This window comes from Xyrauchen texanus, chromosome 31, assembly GCF_025860055.1.
Source record: "Xyrauchen texanus isolate HMW12.3.18 chromosome 31, RBS_HiC_50CHRs, whole genome shotgun sequence".
NCBI classification, from domain to species: domain Eukaryota; kingdom Metazoa; phylum Chordata; class Actinopteri; order Cypriniformes; family Catostomidae; genus Xyrauchen; species Xyrauchen texanus.
This window is the reverse complement of record NC_068306.1, coordinates 35,060,771-35,084,847: the sequence shown is the minus strand read 5'-3', so window position 1 is coordinate 35,084,847 and position 24,077 is coordinate 35,060,771. Positions and strand designations below refer to the sequence as shown.

The window sequence follows — 24,077 nt, the reverse complement described above, 5'->3', positions numbered from 1 at the left end:
ATTTTACGGGAAGGGTGGCAACCCTAATCACCAGCATGCGCTTGAGTTTGTGTGTCAACAGAGCAGCTGTTCACTAATGCACTGGTGCTGTGCATACCATATATTGACTTATCAAACACAGCCTTTTGCATTTAGCATTTCCTTCAACAGTGGTTCTATACACTCACCTAAAGGATTATTAGGAACACCTGTTCAATTTCTCATTAATGCAATTATCTAATCAACCAATCACATGGCAGTTGCTTCAATGCATTTAGGGCTGTGGTCCTGGTCAAGACAATCTCCTGAACTCCAAACTGAATGTCAGAATGGGAAAGAAAGGTGATTTAAGCAATTTTGAGTGTGGCATGGTTGTTGATGCCAGACGGGCTGGTCTGAGTATTTCACAATCTGCACAGTTACTGGGATTTTCACGCACAACCATTTCTAGGGTTTACAAAGAATGGTGTGAAAAGGGAAAAACATCCAGTATGCGGCAGTCCTGTGGGCGAAAATGCCTTGTTGATGCTAGAGGTCAGAGGAGAATGGGCCGACTGATTCAAGCTGATAGAAGAGCAGCTTTGCCTGAAATAACCACTCGTTACAACCGAGGTATGCAGCAAAGCATTTGTGAAGCCACAACACGCACAACCTTGAGGCGGATGGGCTACAACAGCAGAAGACCCCACTGGGTACCACTCATCTCCACTACAAATAGGAAAAAGAGGCTACAATTTGCAAGAGCTCACCACAATTGGACAGTTGAAGACTGGAAAAATGTTGCCTGGTCTGATGAGTCTCGATTTCAGTTGAGACATTCAGATGGTAGAGTCAGAATTTGGCGTAAACAGAATGAGAACATGGATCCATCATGCCTTGTTACCACTGTGCAGGCTGGTGGTGGTGGTGTAATGGTGTGGGGGATGTTTTCTTGGCACAATTTAGGCCCCTTAGTGCCAATTGGGCATCGTTTAAATGCCACGGCCTACCTGAGCATTGTTTCTGACCACGTCCATCCCTTTATGGCCACCATGTACCCATCCTCTGATGGCTACTTCCAGCAGGATAATGCACCATGTCACAAAGCTCGAATCATTTCAAATTGGTTTCTTGAACATGACAATGAGTTCACTGTACTAAAATGGCCCCCACAGTCACCAGATCTCAACCCAATAGAGCATCTTTGGGATGTGGTGGAACGGGAGCTTCATGCCCTGGATGTGCATCCCACAAATCTCCATCAACTGCAAGATGCTATCCTATCAATATGGGCCAACATTTCTAAAGAATGCTTTCAGCACCTTGTTGAATCAATGCCACGTAGAATTAAGGCAGTTCTGAAGGCGAAATGGGGTCAAACACAGTATTAGTATGGTGTTCCTAATAATCCTTTAGGTGAGTGTATAAGTTGTATGTGTTCGACCAGCTCAAATGACTTTCAGTGGGATAATAGGCTGGAAGATAAAGCCTTTACAGTGCTAAAGGGGAGGTTCGGGCCATCTCTGAGAGGGCCTGTACTGAAAAGTCCACCCCTCCTGCCTGGCAGCCTTCACTACGCAGAGGACTCGGGGAATAAATGGCACCAAGGCCCTCTTTATTCCAAAGCCAGCCAAGAATGCAAGGCCTCTTTTTTTTGCTCTTCAGACACCATTATCAGCAGTGAAATATTCCCTCTGTTGCACCCTTTGTGCACTTGCAGGGTGGACGTCACAGGCATGGAAGCCCGTCCTCTTCTCTGGAGAGATTTGCTGCACTGACCAAATGGCCAATCAGAGAGAACTCCTGAGGAGAATGTTTTCCTGGATATGCATGCAGAGAAGTTTAAATACTTTAAGACTACTTTTCTCTCTCTTGGAATTGAAGGGGTTTTCCAAACTCTTACTTTGGTAAGGGAAGCTTCAAAAAAATATTTTTCTGTTTAGTACTTTTGTGTGTTTTCCAGGATAAATATCTGAACACCCTTCAAATAAGATACATTGACTTGAAAAGCACAAGATACTGCAACTTGTTTTCAAAGAATAAGAAGATTTCAGATCTTGTCTTAAGCATTGATCTAACAATATTTAGATTAATGCTTTTAGATTAAAGGTTTATGCTTTAAAACAAGAACATTTGCCAATTGGATAAGAAAAAAAGAACAAACATGTATCTTATGCCATTTTGTTTCTCAAGAAAATTTACCTTGTTTAAAAAGTTTACATTTTTTACTAGTAAACAAGATTTTTTCATTTTAATTGTTTAAATGTTTTTTACTGTACAATTGTTATTTCACACTGCAGCTAGCATAATATAATACCAAGTTGTAAAGTAGTATTCTTTCATTTTCAAGTAAAATGGAACCGATGCAGTCCAACATTTTTTACACTCTGACTCTCATACACATGAATGAGTCATTGCTGGAGAGACCACCTGTGTTCTCTAGCTCTTGTGCATATTGTCAGTAGCTTGCTTCGCCCTTCCTTCCACTTGAATGTTTCTCTGTGTCTTTGCCCTGATCATTATGGAATATTTCCTGTACATGAACACCATGTAATGTGCTCATTTGATCAGTCAAAAAAAAAAAAGCAGCGGGTTGTTTTCTTATGAAGTTGTTGTAATTATGGTATGTCAAGGTAAGGCCATAGAGTTTGTTATGGTCCTTACAAGAGTCTTTCTTCACAGTTAGTTTCTTTCAGGTCCCAGGTTTTAATTTTTAAAGAAACAAACATATTTCATCTTTTTTCTTTTTGTTATATAAAGGTCACACTAAATCTCACTTGGAAAAATTTGACCAGGCCTATAATTTTTGGTACTTTTTCAAATGCCTTTAATGTATAGATATTACTGTTTTATGCTAATCCCAGATCCAGACGTTCAGTATTAAACTATGAAATCCATGATAAAATACTAATTAAGTTTAAAACTTTAATAATTTAAGCAAAGAGTAAAATGAACAAACCATTTCAATATTTATTGTGTGAAAATTATTTCTGTCAGTTTTTCAAAAATTAAGGCTGTCCCACAGTTGTGAAGTTCACCATTAAGTTTATTCAAAAGTTAGTGTACTGTTCTTAAGTGAAGTTGACAGAAGTGTCAGCAAAGAGCAAACTTGAATGAAGTATGAGGCAAGTGATTGTGGCAGGGCGGAGGGCGGGGCCGGGTCGTGATCCTACACACCCGGTCCCGTATTAGGCTAATCAAGCCTCTGAGGTTTAAAGGTCGACTGCAGGGTGTCGTTCGGGAGAGAGAGATCGTTAGCGGACATGGCCGTTAACGATCTCTCTCTCCCGCACAGCCCTCTGCAGTCAGCCTTTAAACCTCATGGAGGCCCCGCCCTCCGCCCTGCCACAGTGATGTTTGAAGAAAAATTTATTTCATGGTAATCATCACTTTTGAACAGAATGATTTTTATTGGGCGTAATTTCCAATCAAGCTATTTTAAATTTTCTTTCATTGCAATAGTGTTCAAATGTTTTTGAGTGTGACTTAATGTCTAAATACTTTTTGAGGGCACTGTAAATTAATTCAAGGCTTCTCATCGGTGCGTAATCCATCTAGGAGTTATCACATGATTACTCCCCAAATATTTCACCCAGGTTAAAATTGCAGTCAATATTTTTGATTGCTCCCCTATCCACATGTTCCTCTGGATTCTCATTAGGGTTGTCATTATAGGATCACTGTGCCTTTGCTTATTATTTTATATCTTTCTTAATTAGATTTTTTTTTTTTATCTGAGTTATCTTAGCACACTGTACATCAGTGGGACTTGTCGTTTGAAAGCATGCACTGTTAACATTTTAAAAATGTTATCCCTCATTACACACTTCACCAGTCAGCTTCATCAGTTTTCACAACAGTTGAAGAAAAGTTTCATTTCCCCTTGCAATCCTTCAAGCTTTCTTTAAAGATCTTTACAGTTAAGTTATCTTGACAGTGAGCTGCTAAATAAGACTCAAGGAAAGAGCTTGGAATTGAAAGAATTTCTCCATTAAGTTACTGACAGCTGAAATCAGATTTGTGCTTTAGTAATTATCTTGGGGGACTTTCAGAGTACTGCCCAGTACCATGCATTATGCAAAGTTATTATATTTTGCTATATTTGATTCACACACTAAAGAAAGGATTGCAGTGTATGGCAAACTTGGGAAATTCTTCCCCTAGTGGGCAGGTACATTCTCAGTAAATGTTAAACTTGCAGGCTACTTCCAGTCATCAAAAAAGTTGTGGGAGAGCAGCATTTGCCTAATTCATTTCCTGCATATCTGCATAAAATCTTATTAGCAATGTTGTAAATTGGTTAGTACATTAGACTATCCCTTTGACACACTCCCTTTAATTCCTTACCAGAGCAATTATATAGTGTGGGGAGAGTTGTTTATCATCTCAGTTAGGACATTTTTCTCAACAACAGCTTCACAAATATTTGTATATGCTTGTTCCAGGTGGTTCCAGATTCTTTTGGCTTCTGTTCTGTGACTAATGTGAGAAGATGAAGGAATAACTTGAAAATATTGAGGTAACCAATGTCTAATTCTCTTCATTTCACCTGGGTCCATAATTACTTTTCATAGCTTCGATGGATTCTATCATTTCCATTTTGAGAGAATGAGTAACCTTGACCTACATCCTCTAAGTCTTCCGGTCAGTCGACTCTCACCGGCCAAGTCCAGTAGCAGTATCGATCAGTATACCCACCACCACAGCAAAGGTGACTCTGCCTATAGCTCATTCTCTGGAGGTTCCACAGTCCCTGATTACTCCTCTCCCTACCTAAAGGATGAACTCCAGTCATACAGCCTGCACTATACCGATCTGAAATATGCAAAAGCAAAATACAGCCCAACCTTTCTTGAATCCGATTCAAAGAGCATGGACCACCTTTACCGTTCCATGGAAGCCAATGTGCAACAGCACCATCGGAGCAGCAGTAGCTGCTCTAACGTTGAAAGTCCACCAGTTCCAATGCTTCCTTTACCTCCCCCACCACCTCCTGCCCGTTTAGACAGCTTTGTAACAACGAGGAACCTTGAAAACACAAGGGCACGTCTGAGTCCCGAAGGACAGTTTGATGACATTTCTACTTCAAAACAGACTGGAAATCCAGAGGACTGTGGTGTCCTGGTTGAGCCTGTCAATTGTCGCTTAATTTCACAAAATTGTCAGAGAGATCAGCTCAAGCAAGACCTTGGGGACAAGGTTCTTGAACCACCAAAATATACAAGTATTTTAAGTAGATTGCCCCTGCAAACCTGTCAGCCAGAACACTTGCAGCAGTCTTGGTGTGGCCATTCTGAAACTCAAAGGAAGAGGTCGCATTCAGCTTATGGGGGACCTGTTTCTGAGCAGCAATGCTACGTTAACTCCTGCCATATGCCACAGAACATGATCAGAGGGAGTATTCAACACAAAGGCCAATTCTATTTTGTTACCGGTGTCTTCAATTCCTCTGAACCCAGTGTCATGCAAGGTGTTGGTGAAAGTAGAAGCATGGAGACCTCCAGTGAGTGGTCCTATAAAGCTCAGCGTAGAAGGCAGAGCTGTCCCGATGGTCCGAGAGGTAGACTGTTTTTTCAAGAGGCGCACAAGTTCATCATTCAGAATGAAGCTATGGAGCATCCATCTTACAAGTCAGAGCAGACCTCTCAAGGTGTGGAGGACAAGAGAGTCATGAGTAAAGAAAATGGCAAACATCACTCTTCCAGCCACCCTATCTTCTACTGTGGTCCTGAGGAGAATTTGGTTGGTAAAACAATAACCCCTGCTCTGATTAAGGAAGACCATACCAGTTGCCCCAAGAATGAAAAACAGATGACAAGAAATTCGAGACAGCCCAAATTGGATGTTCCAAGAGAAAAGATAAGCAAGGAGACCACCCCACTTTTATACCACCTCACAGGAGCCAGCATGGCACCATTTACAAGCAATTTCAAAAACAATAATGATAGTGGTATGGAGATTAAGATTACAGACTATGGCAAAGATAAGCAGAAGGCAGGAAAAGATAGCCAAAGCTCTAATAACAGTGAACATTGGCAGAGTGAAATGTCTAAAGAAGAACAACCAAATGAATTCACCTACCCATGTGGTACCTTGGATGACTCCTACAAAAAGTATTACAAGGAGAAACTGAAAGATGCCCAATCCAAGGTTTTAAAGGCAACTTCCTTTAAAAGGACAGATTTGCAACTCTCTTGGCCCCACAGAATCAAGCAGCAGACAAACAAAAAGCATTCTGTTGTGCCTGCTGGTTCGCCATTACAAAACGTACATTCCAGCTTGGCCAATCCCACTGCACAACTACACAATCCTCAAGGAACAGAAAAGAAGAGCATGAAGGACCTCTGTCTGGAGATCGAGAAAGGAATGGAAATAGAAACGGAGACGTCACAGAATATTGCTCAACCACAAGTGCCTCGAGTAGGGTCTAGGAAGCGTTTGACGGCAGATCAGAAAAAGTTGTCTCATTCTGAACCTGAGAAACTACATCAGCTGTCAGATGAACCTGCTCATATGAACTGCCACTCTCTTGGAAATGAAGGGGAAGGTGGTGATCATGGTCTAGTGGCTGCCAGGCGGAAGATGTTTGAAACACGAGGACGTGCTCTGTCTGCCTCCAACTTCTCAAAGTCAAGTCTGAAGCAGCTTCAGCACAAGGCCTTGACAGCATACATGGAACGGAAAACTGGTCAAAAGGTAGCTGAACCCCAACAGCCAGTTCCACAATTACCAAGCCAAAGGAATTCAACTGCTGGGAGGCTGAGTGCCTGGAGCTCCAGACATAACTCTGGCATTGCAGACTTTAAGAAGCTCCACAGGCCTCTCTCTGCTGGTCGCATTCTTGAGTCCATGTCAAATTCTGTTAAATATGCCCAATTCATCCCTGCTCAGCCTAGCATTCACTCAAGGCAGTCCAGCTCGAGAGAGAAGTCCCCATCAGCAGGGAAGTCTGCGTCTGTGGAGAGTCTTCTGGACCGGCCTGAACAACCTGAGTTCTTCCGGGCTCGAAGCACGTCCACTCCCCATGCTTTCCACGTATGTATTAAAAATGTTTTGTATGACTAAGTTTAAAATATCCACTGCCACATTTCGATTGTTATATGGCTACATTAACATCATATTTTGTTCTATAGGCTCAGAAACATCCAGATGAGTTCTCAACCAGTTGTAACAATGACATATCAAGGTGACCTATTATTGCTCTTGTTGATGAGTATAATGGGAAATGTCAGACTGTGTCTGTCCCCAAATTATTAGTGGCACTTGCTAGGACAAGCTTCACTATTAATGTTGCTCATACTTATGGTTAGGGTATACTAAGTTTATCCGTGTGCCTTTATGCATTGTGCACGGTTGGGCATTCTATGCTTTTTAAAGTGTATCCTATTGAAAGAAGCCTGTGTGGACATGTTCAACCCATGCATGCTACGAGGTGCATGAGGTTACAAAAACTGTCAACGCAAAGTTTGGCGATGATTAAATTTACGTCACGTACTGTGTACGAGATCTAGCTGAATACAGGAAACCGAAGTAGACTTTAGCCTTTACAGTTAAGGATTTGGACCAATTGCTGGACAATATGGAGTGAAGCATCAGCTTCACCCTTGCCCTTCCTTCAATCATGATGCGGCATTCAGTTCAAATTATTTCAACTTTTACCCCAATGCCACTGGCCTATCAAAGCAAAAGATTACTGGACAATTCTTAATAAATATCTTTGCATGGGTGAAGCCAGCTCTAAAATAAAAACAACACATTCTCTGCAGTATGTTTCATCCAGATGTCAAAGTCACACCGCTCGCTTTAAGCAGTCCATTGACGGCCAACAAGTCATGTGGATTTTACATTTTTAAAGATCATATGATTTTAAAATGTGGTGTGTAACAGGTCCTGCACTATTTGTGCTATTGGCATGAGTGATACATGTGCAACCGCCACTTACATTTTCTTCAGAAAATAGAAAAATGTTGTTATCTCAACAGAGTAGACATGAATGTCATTCATTTGGTTAAATAGTTATTTAGTTTGGGAAATGATTTGATTAAACATGATATCTTGATGCCAACTACTTGTTTTTTCAGTGTGCAGAGAAATGTAGAGGGAGATACATTGGTCCATCACAGTCGTACAGCATCGGTTTCTAATGACCGACGGGCACAAATGGTCGCTCCAAGAGGAAAATCTATGGAGGAACTTGGGGTGTCCAAGATCTCAAGTCCTGAAGTTCTCAGCAAGAGCTCTGAGCAGCTTGACCAACTGCAGGAAAAGCAACATATGTCTGTAAAAGAGACGCAAATCACAAAAGGAAAGGAACATATGGAGAGTAAGCTAAATCAAAGCTGTTGCCCCCTGTTGAGATTTGGAGAACACTCAGATAAATCTCAGGCAGGTCCTGAGAAACAACTCCTTAAGCAGATATCTCCAACACCAGACTCTTTAGCAGTTCCCTACTCCCAGCTCAAAGCATTGTCCTCTCCACCTGACACATATGAATCCCATGGCATTGCCTCTGTATACCATGTACCCTCTCGTGAGGATGAAATCCATTTGGCTTCTCACTGCAATGGAACTAAAAATAGAAATGACACCATGCCTAGTCATTCCAATGAATCCGATGAGATCAAGCTTGATATCAGGTACTGTATACCCTCAATCCTTGTTGTTTATGTATTTATTAGTGGTGTCTAATAAGGCAAGTTTCACGATTGTTATTGCACATACCTTAGAGTTAGGTATTTGAACAAACCCCTAAGCTTAAGTATTAAACTTCATTTTGTAACTTTTCCTGCATCATTTTGGCAATACATACAGTACTGTATCTCAAAGTGCGCTATTACTTTTGTAAGCCATCAGACTTACGATTTACATCTGGTGGAAGATAAAATGGGTGAAAAAAATCCTGTAGACTTACATTGAACGAGGGACCTAAGCCATATCTAGAGACCAGGCTTTGGGGTGGGCTTTTTGATGTGGTCATTAAGCAACTACCTAGGAATGCCCTAACAACCACCTAGAATACCTTTTTTACCTGAGTTAAATAAATCAAAACAACTTAGCATAGTGATGCCCTGGCAAGTATAATAACATTTTTGTGGCCACATTGAAAGCATGTTTTTAAATTATGTCTGTTTTTAATCATTGCAGAAAAGAGCAGGAATTTTCTCCTCTGAATGTGAGTGAGGCACCTTTATCTGGTCCAGAAGTTTCTCTCAGTCATGGAGTCACAACAGATCCCAGTTTATGGATTTCAATGCCTGAGACAAATGAGACAGAGGCAAAAAATTGCCCATCTCCTGAAATAAAAACTCTTGTTGAACTCCAAAATGCAGTGCCTACCCCATGTTGTTTTATTGAAACTACACATATAACTACACTTCCTGTCATTCCGCATGTGGAGTCCAGCCAGACACCTGCACTAAGTAGGGAAAAAGAGGTTAGTGGTAAGGAAGTTGGATGTCTTGTGACTGATAACAAGCGATGTAAGGATCCCAAGGACAAACTAGAGTGGGAAGTGCTAGTTCAGGAGGTAGTTTCAGCTGACCAGTCATTAGCTCGTAGTCTTTACCCTACAACCAATCGGAAGACAGCTCTCATGCTGATGGAGCAGCTGTTGTCTGAAGATACTCTTCTAATGGAGGAACACTACAAGAAGAAACAGGAGAAGAAAGTTAGTAACCCAAGGCAAGCTGCACACAGGTGACTACTGCACATTTGTCAAAAATAGGGTAGACCAGGGCTAGTTGTCACCCCCCACCCCATTTAATTTGAGATTTAAGTAAATATACTGTACAGTCTGTGCACTGCAAAGTGAATGTATGAAGCTGCTCACATTGCGCCCTGTGCTTCTTGTAGTAGATGACAGAATAGAGTGCACATTCGCTTTGATGTGTGCAGCGCCTGCAGACTATATTTATAAATTGTAGCATTTTGTGCCTCGACAATCACGTTGGGTCATTTAACCATAATTTATCCGGAAGTGTGAAACTACCGTCAAAAACAAAGACCATTAAAAGCCATCATGTCAAAATAAAAGTTTGATTCAAAATAAAAGATATACTTAAAGTTTATTTTATTATTATTATTATTTTTGTTAAGTTGAACCTAAATCTCACAGGCAAGGGGCTGTTAGAATAGAATATAAGTTTTCATCAATATTTTCATTCATAATGTGATGCACTGTTGTACAGCACTTTTTTGTTCACAAAAATAAGTCCAATATTGTGTTATAAGATTATGTTGTGAGGATCTTTACTAAAGCACTTATTTAAAAAAATAAAAATAAATGCAATGGTATGTTGATAAGAAATTGTTATATTTTTATTTGTTTAAAGTTGTATTCATTTGATTAGACACAATTTAGAAGATGAAATTGAATACAATTTTAAAAATTCAGAAAAATAAAATCAGAAAGAATGGAATTTGGGAACAAACAGTTTAGAACAAAAATCAAACAAATGTCATATTGTACAACTTAAAAAAGTTGAAGCAATGGTTACTTAATTGAGAAACACTTGAAGGAATCATGCTGTTGTTTAAATATAATATTTATTTATATTCATTAGTGCTACATAAATGTTCACAATATCTTGACCTACATCCTGAGGCGCGTTGTCATTCCTAACCGGACCACCAACATCTTGCTCTTGAGAGGCGTCAGACGCATAGGACGATGATTTTTAATTCTTCGACATTCTACACTCCCAGCACATTTTAACGATCAAAAACTAAATCGGTTCTTACAGAGTAATATTGAGTGGAAGGATAATTGTAGCAAAGTGTAGCTCCCCACTAGGCTGCTTCAACACACATCACAGTGTCACAAAGTGACTCCCCCATTTACATTGAAATTTAACATTTTAGTAGGCTAAAAGAGTATGTTCAATAGTACTGTATACAAAAAAAAAATATTCTGTGTTTTCAAAATTGAGAATTGTGACATTTTTACTGGTATCTGTACCGTCTACTACAGTATTTGTTTTAAACTTGCCATTTAACATCCTTTATTTATATATATATATATATATATTAGGGCTGTCCATTTAACGCGTTAATTCAGTGCGATTAATTTGACAAAAAATAACGCGTAAAAAAAAAAATTCACAATTAATCGCAGCATAATAAGGAAGATTCCTGAGAAATGCAAGTCAAATTTCAGCTGTATGAGAAACACACAGTTTATACAGTGAAGAAAACAACCCACAACACAGACATGCGTTACGTTCTTGCATTCAAAACACTTTAAGGAGCGCAAATGCGAACTAAGGGATCTCAAGATGTGTTTAAAGATTGAGTATTAAACTATATTTAACTTGAAGCAGTGAACTAAGCATTTTATATTTATGATGCAAAGCACCCGAGACGCTACACAAGCATGTCTGACGCAGGTGTACATTGACGGGTCCTTAAACAAGCCCTCATAATAAATCTCCAACTGATTGACAAATTCACGTGTATATATATATTGATATAATTTATAAATATTTAAAGATAACTATGTATAATTATATATTGATATAAATATGTATAATCTTTATATATTGAATTATTGTTATATGAGGGGCTTTCTCAGCAAAGATTTGTATATGCGATTAATCGCGATTAATTAATCTGGACACCAAGTAAGATAACATTTAAATCACATTTGAAAACTAGTCCCCCCAGCCGTAGCAGAAATGCTGTATGATCATATTGGACATTTTTATATTTAGGGTTTTGAAATTACAACATACAAAACCACTGCTTGAGAAACCACACATTTGTGTAATTGGACTTTTGATTCAAAAACAAATTGTTACTGAAATATAGCCCTTGTGATAACTTCCCTGTGTGACAACTAGCCTTGGTCTCCCCTACAAGGCAAATACTTCTTTTGACCCTTTACTTGTAAATGAATGTGCATCTAAGTAAAACATATGGTTTTGTTCCAAAATCTAGTAAGTTCCTAGACTGGAATTTAAGGCATAAACGTGTTTTCAACACGATGGCTGTTCCAAAGGTTAGGCATTAACAAAGTTTTGTTTGGCTAAACTCTAAAGCAGCATTGCAAATATGCTTCCCAATCTAAACATCCCAATCTTCCATCTCAAATGGCATTTTGATAATCTCAGTAATAAACAAATCATTATATACTGGAAAGGATCCATAAAAATAATAGTTTTATTAATAAATATTTACATTTCAATTTACACAGTATTTGTGTGTGCGTTGTATTTTTATACTTGTAAAGTGTAACAGTCTTGGTTCTTGAATTATTTTTCTCATTCCTTTCTTCCATAGGTATTTTAAAAAAAATCCTTGATTTGAACCAAACAAACCAGCTCCAACTTTGGTTTGATTTGAAAAAAAAAAAAAAAAAATGACCTATGGAGAAATGAATGGGATTTTTGCTGTCGGAACCCGACTGCACAGAGTTGCTGTCTATGTAGAATGTTCCACATTGGTCATTTATGAGGTTACAAATTAGCTTGTTTTGGAACCGAGCTAATGTGTATTTCAGAAACATTAAATATGTTTGATGTAATAACTCAATAACAGTAATACTTGTTATGCATTATATTTATCAGAATATCCTTTGCAAAAAAAAAAGTTATCTTTATTTGCAATAAACTTGTTAATTTGTGGTTCAGTTTGTAGTCCTCAAACCCAGAAGAAAATTGGCTTTCTTGAGCCATGGGTTCCCTCTAGAATGTCTAATGTTTTCGATTTGTTTCGATATGTTTAAAAAAACACAGCAGTTTAAACTCATGTCCTTTCTTTGAGATGTGTTTATTACAAACAAAATTAAAGTCTCTTCAAGTAATGTTAACCACAGACCTTAATATACTCATAAATTGAAAATCCCATTCTAAAACCCACAGGAAATTCCTGAGGGAACCCATGGCGAATTTGTCTTTAGGGTTGTTCTACAAATTAACATCATGACTGAACAGCTCTATTTGCTTCAAACAAAACCGAGTTTTACCAAATGTTTGCCAGAGGGGTTTGTCAGAACACAAATGTTTGTGAGGAATATTCCCCTCCAATCGATTTTCAAATATGTAAAGGCTGTAATTTTATTTGTGCCACTGTTAGTTAATATTGTGTGGGTTTTTTAAAGCACTGAGATGCCACAGAATGACAAACCATCAAACCCACCCTCATCTCTGAGTGATGACGCTGCTCTCTCAAACAACCAAAAAGACAAACTGTGCAACACAGAAATGGACATCATTGAAAAGAAGGTACTCCTAGTACTGTAACTTACAATAATTCTATTGTATAAGCTAAAGTACACGAACCTTATGAATACATAATGGTTAATAATGACATGATGACACAAATGTTGAAAACTTCTTAATAATCATGACTCAATAATTCATGACATTTGTTAAAAAAATACCTTGAAAAATATGTTTGAAAACGTATGTTTATGTTTAGGTTGGGGTAGGGTGCACTCAAGTATTCCAGGTGCAAGGAAAGTTTTTACATGTGGTTTACTTGAAAGTTACACCACATTTTTAAAGTCATTAAAAGGATAATTCCCCCCAAAATTTTAATTTTCTCATCATTTACTAACCCTCATGCCGTCCAAGATGTGTATGACTTTCTTCTGCTGCTGAACACAAATTAACATTTTTAGAAGAATATTTCAGCTCTGTAGGTCCATAAAATGCATATTAATCCATATTTTCAAAAGTGATATTACAGGTGTAGGTGAGAAACAGGTCAATATTTAAGTCCTTTTTTGCTAGATATTCTTCTCCCTGCCAAGTATGCATAAAGAATGTGAATCACCAAAAACACAAGAAGAAGAAAGTGAAAGTGGAGATTGACTGAGGAGGGAGGAGAATTTATTGTAAAATAAGAACTTGTATATTGAAAGAAAGTCATACACATCGAGGTTGGCATGAGGGTGAGTAAATCATGAGAGAATTTTCATTTTTAGGTGAACTATCCTTTTAAGTCAATTTTTGTCGAAAATGCTGTAAGTGTTTTTCAGAAATGAGGCAAAGATTACATATCTACAAACTTGGCACATGTTTTTAGCTAGATTTTTTTAAACATTTCTATTTCTATTTCTAATCTCAGTAAACCTTATTTGTCGATTACTTTAATGACTTATAATAAACATATCTTGTCTATTTGTCTCCTGTGCATCTTCTCACATATAGAGACAGCTGATAGCAGATATAGAGGAGCGTTTGAAGTCTCTTGAGGAGGTCCGCTCTACCCTGCAGGGTGAGGAGAAAGAGAATGGGGCACGAGGCGATGCTCTGGAGACTCTGGTGCGAGAGAGCTGTGTGCCTGCTGAGTTAGAGCGCTACACACAGTTTATAGGAGATCTAGAGCGGGTGGTCAGTCTACTGATGTGTCTGTCGGCGCGCCTCGCACGAGTGCAGAATGCCCTCAGCACTGTGGATGACAAAACGGACACAGAGGAGAAAGTGAGTTATGGGAAACAATGTTACTGTTGTAAACCAAAACTAAAATCAAACCTCAAATTAAAAAGAGATCAAAAATAAAATAATAAAAATAACATAATTGTAAGAACTGAAACTAAGCAAATATATGTTTCCTTTGTTTGAAAACTAACTAAAAATAAAAATGACTAAAACTTAGTTTCAGTTTTTGATATATTGCAGATTATACTGCACATCACATTCGATCAATTTGTATTACACATTCAACACTATCTATCAAGAATATTATTTTTTTTATATATATATTTACATATTTTTAATAGAAAAGTAATAATTTATAATAATAATAATTATATATATATATATTATACATATATGTTGCTGATGATGCTGTTTTTGATAAACCCATCCTCAGTGATAATGCCAAACCTTCAAAGCCATAAATCAGCTGAGTGAGGTGTGTCAGTTAAGGTGTGTCTTTGTTTAAATATCTAGTGTTAAAACTAGGAGGGGTCCATGTGGTTTGACATTCTTGCTTGAATAAACACACTAAAGTTTATGTGTGTAGGGATAAGAACACTGTCATGTTTCTTTTTTTTTAAAATTGCATTGAATATTGAAAATGATCACTGTAAAGATCTTTTTTAAATATGTTTTTAAAAACATATGCTTGACTGCTAGGATCAACAGTTGCTGGTATAAACACTCTATGACCGAAACTGTCCTCTAGTTTCTATGGCTTTTACAATCGCACTGCCCTCTTGTGACAAATATTTGAACACCATGAAAGTGCAAATATTGCAATCAAAGAATGTGTCAGCTTTTGGATCACTGAATTTATGTAAATTCTTTCTTGATACTTTATTCACCACATATTATTTTTATGCAAGTAGTCATTCTACAATTATCTAGGAATATTTCAAAAATCAAATCTATTATACACACTGGTGGCCAAAAGTTTGGAATAATGTACAGATTTTGTTGTTTTGGAAGGAAATCGGTACTTTAATTCACCAAAGTAGCATTCAACTGATCACAAAGTACAGTCAAGTCAGTACTGATGAAAAAAACAGCACCATCACTATTTGAAAAAAGTAATTTTTGATCAAATCTAGACAGAGCCCATTTCCAGCAGCATCACTCCAACACCTGATCCTTGAGTAATCATGCTAAATTACTAATTTGGTACATGCAAAGTTGTACACTACAGTCTTCAAAGACAAAGGACAACTGGCTCTAACAAGGACAGAAAGAGATGTGGAAGACCAGATGTACAACTAAACAAGAGCATAAGTACATCAGAGTCTCTAGTTTGAGAAATACATTCATCACATGTCCTCAGCTGACAGCTTCATTGAATTCTACCCACTCAACACCAGTTTCATGTACAACAGTACAGAGAAGACTCTGGGGTGCAGGCCTTATGGGAAGAACTGCAAAGAAAAAGCCACTTTTGAAACAGAAAATCAAAAAGAAAATGTTAGAGTGGGCAAAGAAACACAGACATTGGACAACAGATCATTGGAAAAGAGTGTTATGGATCTTAACCCCATTGAGCTTTTGTGGGATCAGTTAGACTGTAAGGTGGGTGAGGAGTGCCCGACAAGACAGTCACATCTATGGCAAGTGCTACATGAAGCGTGGGGTGAAATGTCACATGAGTATCTGGAAAAACTGAAAGCGAGAATGCCAAGGATCTGCAAAGCTGGTCATTGCTGCATGTGGAGGATTTTTTGATGAGAAATCTTTGAAGTAGTTTAAGAAGTTTTCATGTTATTAATGTCCTGACTGTACATTGTGATCAGTTGAATCCCACTTTGGTAATAAAAGTACCAATTTCTTTCCATAAGAGCAAAATCTGTAAATGATTCCATAGTTTTGGCCTCCGGTGTGTATATATATATATATTTGTATTTGTATGTGTAGTGTGTGTGTGTGTCATTTTGAATACTGGCAATTTCATGGCTTTTGAATTTCATTAAAAGAAACCATTTTCAGCTTTTTTGTTGTATGAAAATCTCATTTAAATGGAATTGGAAACTTTTTTAAGCCGTAAACGTTTATTTTTGGTACTTATTTTGAAATGACTTTTATGTATAGATTTTACCGTTTTAGACTTGTCCCAGACTCACATTATTCAACTACGAAAATCCATTATAAAAACACAAATTATTATATGTTTAAAACTATGACAATCTAAGCAAAGACTGAAATAATCTATTCCAATATTTAATGTGTAAAAATGATTTCTGTTAATATTTCAAAAATGATGACTGTCCAGGGGCCTGGGTAGCTCAACGAGTAAAGATGCTGACTACCACCCCTGGAGTCGCAAGCAGTCGAATCCAGGGCATGATGAGTGATTCCAGCCAGGTCTCCTAAGCAACCAAATTGGCCCGGTTACTAGGGAGGGTAGAGTCACATGGGGTAACCTCCTCATGCTCGCTATAATGTGGTTCTCGCTCTCGGTGGGGCATGTGGTGAATTGTGTGTGGATGCCGCGGAGAATAGCGTGAAGCCTTCACATGCACTATGTCTCCGCGGTAACACGCTCAACAAGCCAAATGATAAGATGTGCGGGTTGACGGTCTCAGACACGAAGGCAACTGAGATTCATCCTCCGCCACCCGGATTGAGGCGAGTCACTGCACCTTCACAAGGAGTTAGAGCGCATTGGAAATTGTGCATTCCAAATTGAGGAGAAAAGGGGAGAATTTTTTTTTTTTTTTATTATGCCTCTCCCACAGTTGTGGTGTCATTTCCACAACACAAATCAATTTGCAGCTAATAAAGTTTTTTTTTTTTTTTTAAGTTGGTGTACTGTACTTGTTAACCAAGTTAATAAAAGTGTCAGTAAAAAGCATGCTCGAGATCAAATAAGTGATATTCGAAGAAAACAAAGAAAATGTAAGATAAATATAATATATCTTAAATTTTGATTGGCCGTCATTTCCAATCAAGCTGTAATTTTGCCAGATTATGTGAAAAGTGTGAAAATACTATTTAATTGTGAATAAATAAGATGGATAAAATCTTAGCTATGAAATTATCCTTGGCAAGACAAAGAAGTCGAACATTTTATTTCAAAAATATTTTGTATAATTAAATATAATTTAATTTCCATCAGTGTAATTGCCTGAACAGAATTCTATGAAACACGCACAGAATTTGAGAAGTTCTGCAAATCACATTGTGCTTTGAATTTTCATGACAAAAATTACATAAATCTCGTGTGATGCATGTACACTGTTTGACATTGTTAGTAGACAAATTAAAAACAATTAGAACACCCTAGCAACCACGCAATGGCTGCAACGACCCACAACACCTAAGCATCGTGGTCTTGAGTCTTTCTCAGGCAAGCACCACTCGCATTTTCTTCAGAAAATGTAAAAATTGGGTTTTACTTCACCTTTTTGTTTCTTCAAAACATTTTGAAGTATTTAATCAGATTTGTGACGTATCAACTTACTACTCTTCTCAATACACAGCAATCACTAGACAACCGCCACCATCTGCTGTGCAAACAGAGAGAGGACGCCAAAGACTTGAAGGACAACCTGGACCGACGGGAGCGCTTGGTGTCCACATTCCTCTCCAAACAGCTGACAAATGCACAGCTCCAGGAGTACCGGTGCTTCATCCAAACCAAGGCCTCCCTGCTCATTCGCCAGAAAGACCTGGACGAGAAGCAGCGTTTGGGTGAGGAACAGCTCGAGGCTTTACTCAACAGTATACCACAATAACGGTCTCGATCCAGTGAGATCAGCACTTTCAGAGGCTCAAGGAACAACAGATCCCCCATGTAGTCTCCCATGGGTGGCACTTGGTCTAATGACAATGGTCAATGACATGATCTGAAATGCCTGAACGTGCCTCTTAAAAATGACCACTTGCCTCCTTGAGACTGTAATTACTTTGACACTATGTTTCACGATGTGCTTTAGTTGAATATTTAGCTGACTTTCCATGGAAAGCTTTAAAGGAATAGTTCACCCAAAAATACTAATTCTGTCACTATTTACTCACCACTTTTAAACCAAAAGGAGAAATTAATGAGAATGTAGTCATCGGTCTTTTCCATGCAATTACAAAGAATGGGGACTGGAGCTGTCATACTTCGAAAAGGACACATAAGCATCGGAAAAGTATCGGAAAAGTGGAACACGTGACTCGTGCTCTTTAGGTTAAGTCTTCTGAAGCCATACAACAGCTTTGGGTGAGAAACAGATTGAACTTTGTTGATATTCACTGATAATTATTCCCTCCAGAGAGTTGAAATCGAACAAGATGAGTCCTGTTCATGGATGAATCATTCAGACAGGTTTTCGAAAGAATGATTCGTAGATCATGACTTCTCTTATGAACTGTCATGAAAGTCATACAGTTTGGGTGAGTAAATGATGGCATAAATTCTTTTAAGAGCTGAGGAATGGTTTATTGTGAGTATAAAGTGGATGAATAAGGAATATGGCATTTTTGGTATTTGGGTTTGCTTTGATTTTATACTCACAGAGCACTCTAAAATGATGACCAAAAAGGAAGAAAAAGCACTTTTGATGCTAAACTGCACATACGCATTAGGAACATTAAAACTATATTGTAATCCATCCCGTGTTTATTCTTGCTGATTTCAGGTCTTATTTCTTTTGACACTTGATGCTTCATCTGTCATAGTGTAGCTATTCATCCGTGATTTTTGTTGTTGTTTGTTGAGTAATTTAATTTGACACTTATCATGTTGAATGTATTTAATTATAAAGTACCTTAAAATAATTATATTTTGTTCTTAAGATTCTCTTTTAAAGTTGTGTATTTTGTATTGTGTATTTGAAATGATCGGGGTGTAGCATACATTTTATTTAACTGCCATCATTGCACAATTGTGAAGTGAGACCCTGACACAGATCCTGTTAGGACATGTTACTAACACATTAATGTAAGTTGAACATTACAAACGCTGACAAATGTTGGATCGACTTGTGCAGTGTCGGATAGTGACAGATTACATGCATTCTGGATCACGTAAACAGATTACAACAGTCAATTACTTGTAGTCAGATTACATTTAAAAATATGGGTAACCAGATTAGTTACATTTGTATGATTAAATGTTTGATTACATTACAAATAAGCCAGTGGCAATAGCTAGTGCATTATTTACATGTACAGATGTGTAGCTCTAAATGTTACTTACAAATACATACTATATGAATAATAATGACATCAGGCTCAAGTAAAAAAAGTGGCTGTTTGATTTCATATTTATTAAAGTTTAATATGAGTGTTATATTACATTTGGTGCTTAAAACATAAAACATTAATAGATTTATCAAACCATGCAAAGAGTAATCCAAAATTAATTATAAAAAATTAGATAAGTTTACCTAAAAAGAGTCATCTAAAAGATTGTTCTTGGTAACAATTTTATTCATGTAATTTGTAATCAGTACCGTATTACATTTCAGAAGTAATCTACCCAACACTGAACTTGTGCTAAATGCAACATTTGCAATAAGCCACAATGCTTCAAAAGAACACACAAACACACATAAACTGCTCACTAACACAACCAGAAGACACAACGTAGAACAGAATCACACACACAGATCAAATAACAAAGTCTGAGTCTGGCCCCAATGTACATGCTTAAAACAACACATCTTTCTGTTATGGAAACAAAGAAACTGTAAACTAATTTACTTTGAGTTATAAAAGTTTGATATTTAAAATGAATTATTGGTAACAAATTGCTTATTCTATGTCTCTTCTTTTTAACACCATGGTCAGATTTGACCGTAAACTTGTAGTAATGTCACATTATTGTACAAATCAATACAAATCAATAAAAAAATGATACATTTGGAACAAGAATAGTTAAAAAAAAAAAAAATCTAAATATATATCCAAATGTGTAACTTTAATAATCTAATCTAAATCTAAAATTAGAAAGTCAGACCACACATCTGCATCTACTGGTTATGATTGTCATGAACATTTTGAAGTCATGTAAAAAAAAAAAAAAAGAAAGAAATGAAATTCCACCAGATCTCAGCAATCTGCACCAATTCATGACACAATCTCATAAATTGTTCATGTTTCAACTTATAGAAGTTTATGTTTTTACTGAATTGAGGTGAACTTAAATTTACTTATTTGCATATGCAAATGAATGATATAATTGAGTGATTTACAGGTAAATAAGATCTAAATAGCATAAAATCCTAAAAGAAAGTGCATAATATTATAGTTATTACTTCAGGGAAGAAGAAATGTAATAATTTCTTAAATAAAAAAAAAATGACATCTATACAAGTTACACCTGTACTGTTTCCGGTCAAAAATGACTGTTAACCGCCAATGTGTAAACCATTATTGAACAGCCTAGTAGGGTTAAATATTTTAAATGAATTTAATAGATTAATCAAAATTGTGCCTGCTTCTGAATTTCTTTACAAAACTAAACTTACTAAAAAAATATTATTTCGAAATGTATTATTATTATTATTATTATGAGTATGCAGAGCTGTAATCTAGATGAAGGATTTATGTATTGATGGAAAGTAAAATATAAGATTTTGTTAATTTAGCTTTTGGTCACTACGTATTTCCTAACCTTCCATTTATTTCAAAATTATTTATAATCACATTTTATAGTAAAAATAAAAACATCAAAATGAATGTGTAAGTATGGCCAAACTTTTATGTGGCAGTATATATTTATATTGTGTGCATTTATCAGCATTTAAATAGCAGATTTGAACATGGCTAATCCAATCAGAATGTAAACATTTGAATTAGTCCACTGTATAATCAGTTTGTTTCACAATCATGAATACATCATTCATTTAGATTAGCTGCTTTGTTAGTTGTTACATTCAAAAACCAAATGTAGTTTCATTGATCGGGATTAATAAGCATTCACACCCCTCCCTGTTGTAGTTTTGTGTTTTTATTGAACTTTGACCCTAATTTCTCCATTACAAATGTTTTATTTGATGTCACACGCATTTCTTATGGAAGTTTCTAGAAATATGGACAGGTTCCCGGGATACATTACACAAACATGGTCAAGCAATTTTGCCATTTTACAAATGCTATCCTTGTGTGGTAAGAGATCAGACCAGTTATATTTGGGAATCAGTATCACAAAATCGTCCTTAAAGTTATCATTAAAGCAAAAGTGCATTTTGAAGCAGAGTACAAAAGCACTTCACAAAACAAAAACTACTTTTACGCTGCTAATGCAATCAGATTACATTGTGAATATGAAATGACGTGTATTTGGGCATTTTGATGCATTTGATGGACAAAACCCTTCCAACACATAGTGACACATGGCACTAAATAATACTTAGAATGTGTTCATCAGGAGTTAAGAAAGTTAAGAAAACATGCAAACATATCTTCAAATTAAAAAACAACTAAATATTCTACCAGCACTGCTTATTTGTCATGAACAGCTCCGACCACTTCACAAATTGGTCGCAACAGTAGTCAAGTGAAGCGTACACTAATAACTGTCCATTGAAACGAGCTGTTTGAAGGAACCGGTTGGTGGAAATTAATGTGACTTCCCGTCAGTAGTGTAAAATCATTTTATATCCCAAATCTGCTTTAAATTGTATTGATGATATGCATATGTAATGCCTTTCAAACTATATTCAGTAGTAACTCTTAAGAAATGTTTTCACATTTTTAGAATGTTTCATTGCCATTTTCTTTTGGATAAACAAATGAAAGTTTGTTTTGGCCTCTGAACAGAGGGTGGCCACTGAACAGTTATGTCTTTTCCATCTAGACACCTATGGTTGTCATGTGAAAGTCCTGTTTCTCCACAGAAACATCACCCCACAAACAACACTGATTCTTGATGTAGATTATGAAATGGTAGTGTGTGAGTCTATGCACTGTTTGAAACCCATCCATGTTTGTCATTGAGAGTTGTGAATGATTATAATTGGATGTGTCTGGACTGTTTTGTGTTTCAGCCCTCTTGTGGTTGTGCTGCGTATTATTTGCCTTGACTGTTTCCAGTTCCCATTTGTTGTGTGGAATACATGAATTCTATTACTTTTGTTATAATGTGAATAAAGCAAGTAATGATATTTCCTGTGCAATTGAACTTTGTTTAATTTGAACTGATCAGATTTCATTTTAATATTATAGTGTCATTAAGTCTTTTTACAATAAACAAAAGGTAAGTCCACAACATACAATATTTCGTGTTGCAAGACAGGTTCACAAATGTTGTTTAATGATTTGATCATGATTAGCAAAGGAATCTATACATATCAGTTACACTTAAACTGAAAAAAGAAAATCTCCCAAATTGGAATGCCCAATTCCCACTACTTAGTAGGTCCTCGTGGTGGCACGGTTACTCGCCTCAATCCAGGTGGTGAAGGACAAGTCTCAGTTGCCTACACTTCAGAACCGTCAATCTGCACATCTAATGTGGCTCGCTGTTCATGACACCATGGAGACTCACAGCATGTGGAGACTCATGCTATTCTCCGCAATCTATGCACAACTTACCACACACCCCAATGAGAGCGAGAACCACTCATCGCGACCACGAGGAGGTTACCCCATGAAACTCTATCCTCCCTAGCAACCGGGCCAATTTGGTTACGTGGGCCTGGCTGGAGTCACTCAGCACACCCTGGATTTGAACTCACGACAAATGCTCTTATTGCAGTGAAGCAGAAGTTTTGGTTCTGAAACTTACAGTATGTTTTTTTATAGTATAATGACCTCTTATGAGGGTGCTATTGAGTCACTTTTGAAACTGGTGCTCTTTTGCTTAGATTTGGTCTCAAAATGAAGGCAGGGTTTTAGAATGAGGGGGCATAGCTAATTCAATGGCTCAGTGATGACGTAAGTAAACCCTGTAATCTGATAAACAACGTAACGCCGGAAAATCTTTCCTTTTATTATCATTTACATTTATCATTTGGCAGATGCTTTTATCCAACGCGACTTACAGTGCACTTATTACAGGGACAATCCCCCTTTACCAACCTGGAGTTAAGTGCCTTGCTCAAGGACACAATGGTGGTGGCTGTAGGGCTCGAACCGACAACCTTTTGCTTACCTCCTTGTGGTGGCATAGTGACTCGCCTCAATCCTGGTGGCAGAGGGCAAATCTCAGTTGCCTCCTCGTTTGAGACTGCGCATCTTATCGCGTGGCTTGTTGAGCGTGTTACCGCTGAGATGTAGCGCGTGTGGAGGCTTCATGCTATTCTCCAAGGCATTCACGAACAACTAACCACGTGCACCACCGAGAGTGTACCACATTATAGGAGGTTACCCCATGTGACTCGACCTTCCCTAGCAATTGGTTGGCCAATTTGGTTGCTTAGGAGACCTGGCTGGAGTCACTCAGCATACCTTGGATTCGAACTCGTGACTTCAGGGGTGTTAGTCAGTGTCAATACTCACTGAGATACCCAGGCCCCATTAAAGCGATTATTTTTTTTTTTTAACAAACAAGTGAGGATTCAAAATTATTTCTGTGGGAAAATACCAATTATTCCACAAATAGAGCTTAAATTGTTTTGAACCCAGAGCATTCCTTTAATGGTTAAATGGTTTAATTAGTCACTCATATCTCTTACATTTTGTTTTTGTTTTATTAGCCTATTATCATTAATAAACTTTCATAAATCTGTGTTATATTTTCATAATTTTAGCAAGACACTGTAGTAAATAAAATAA

The 24,077-nt window shown here is 37.3% G+C and overlaps 1 protein-coding gene across 1 annotated transcript; it reads left to right on the top strand.

The window, feature by feature from the left end:
• The first annotated feature begins 2,578 nt into the window (after positions 1-2,578).
• LOC127624928 (protein Shroom1-like) lies at positions 2,579-22,458 on the top strand. The gene is made up of 8 exons (XM_052099855.1): positions 2,579-2,591; positions 4,478-6,993; positions 7,092-7,144; positions 8,040-8,594; positions 9,103-9,654; positions 13,055-13,178; positions 14,109-14,381; positions 17,849-22,458. The coding sequence occupies exons 1-8, from the start codon at positions 2,579-2,581 to the stop codon at positions 18,101-18,103; spliced, it is 4,341 nt and encodes a 1,446-aa protein (XP_051955815.1). The 3' UTR covers positions 18,104-22,458.
• Positions 22,459-24,077: the final 1,619 nt, after the last annotated feature.

What these genes read in the sequence shown, in the direction of transcription:
- LOC127624928 (XM_052099855.1), top strand. An exon ending in TGTAACAATGACATATCAAG is followed by an intron (nt 7,145 to 8,039) that starts GTGACCTATTAT and finishes TTGTTTTTTCAG; the next exon opens with TGTGCAGAGAAATGTAGAGG. An exon ending in GAGATCAAGCTTGATATCAG is followed by an intron (nt 8,595 to 9,102) that starts GTACTGTATACC and finishes TAATCATTGCAG; the next exon opens with AAAAGAGCAGGAATTTTCTC.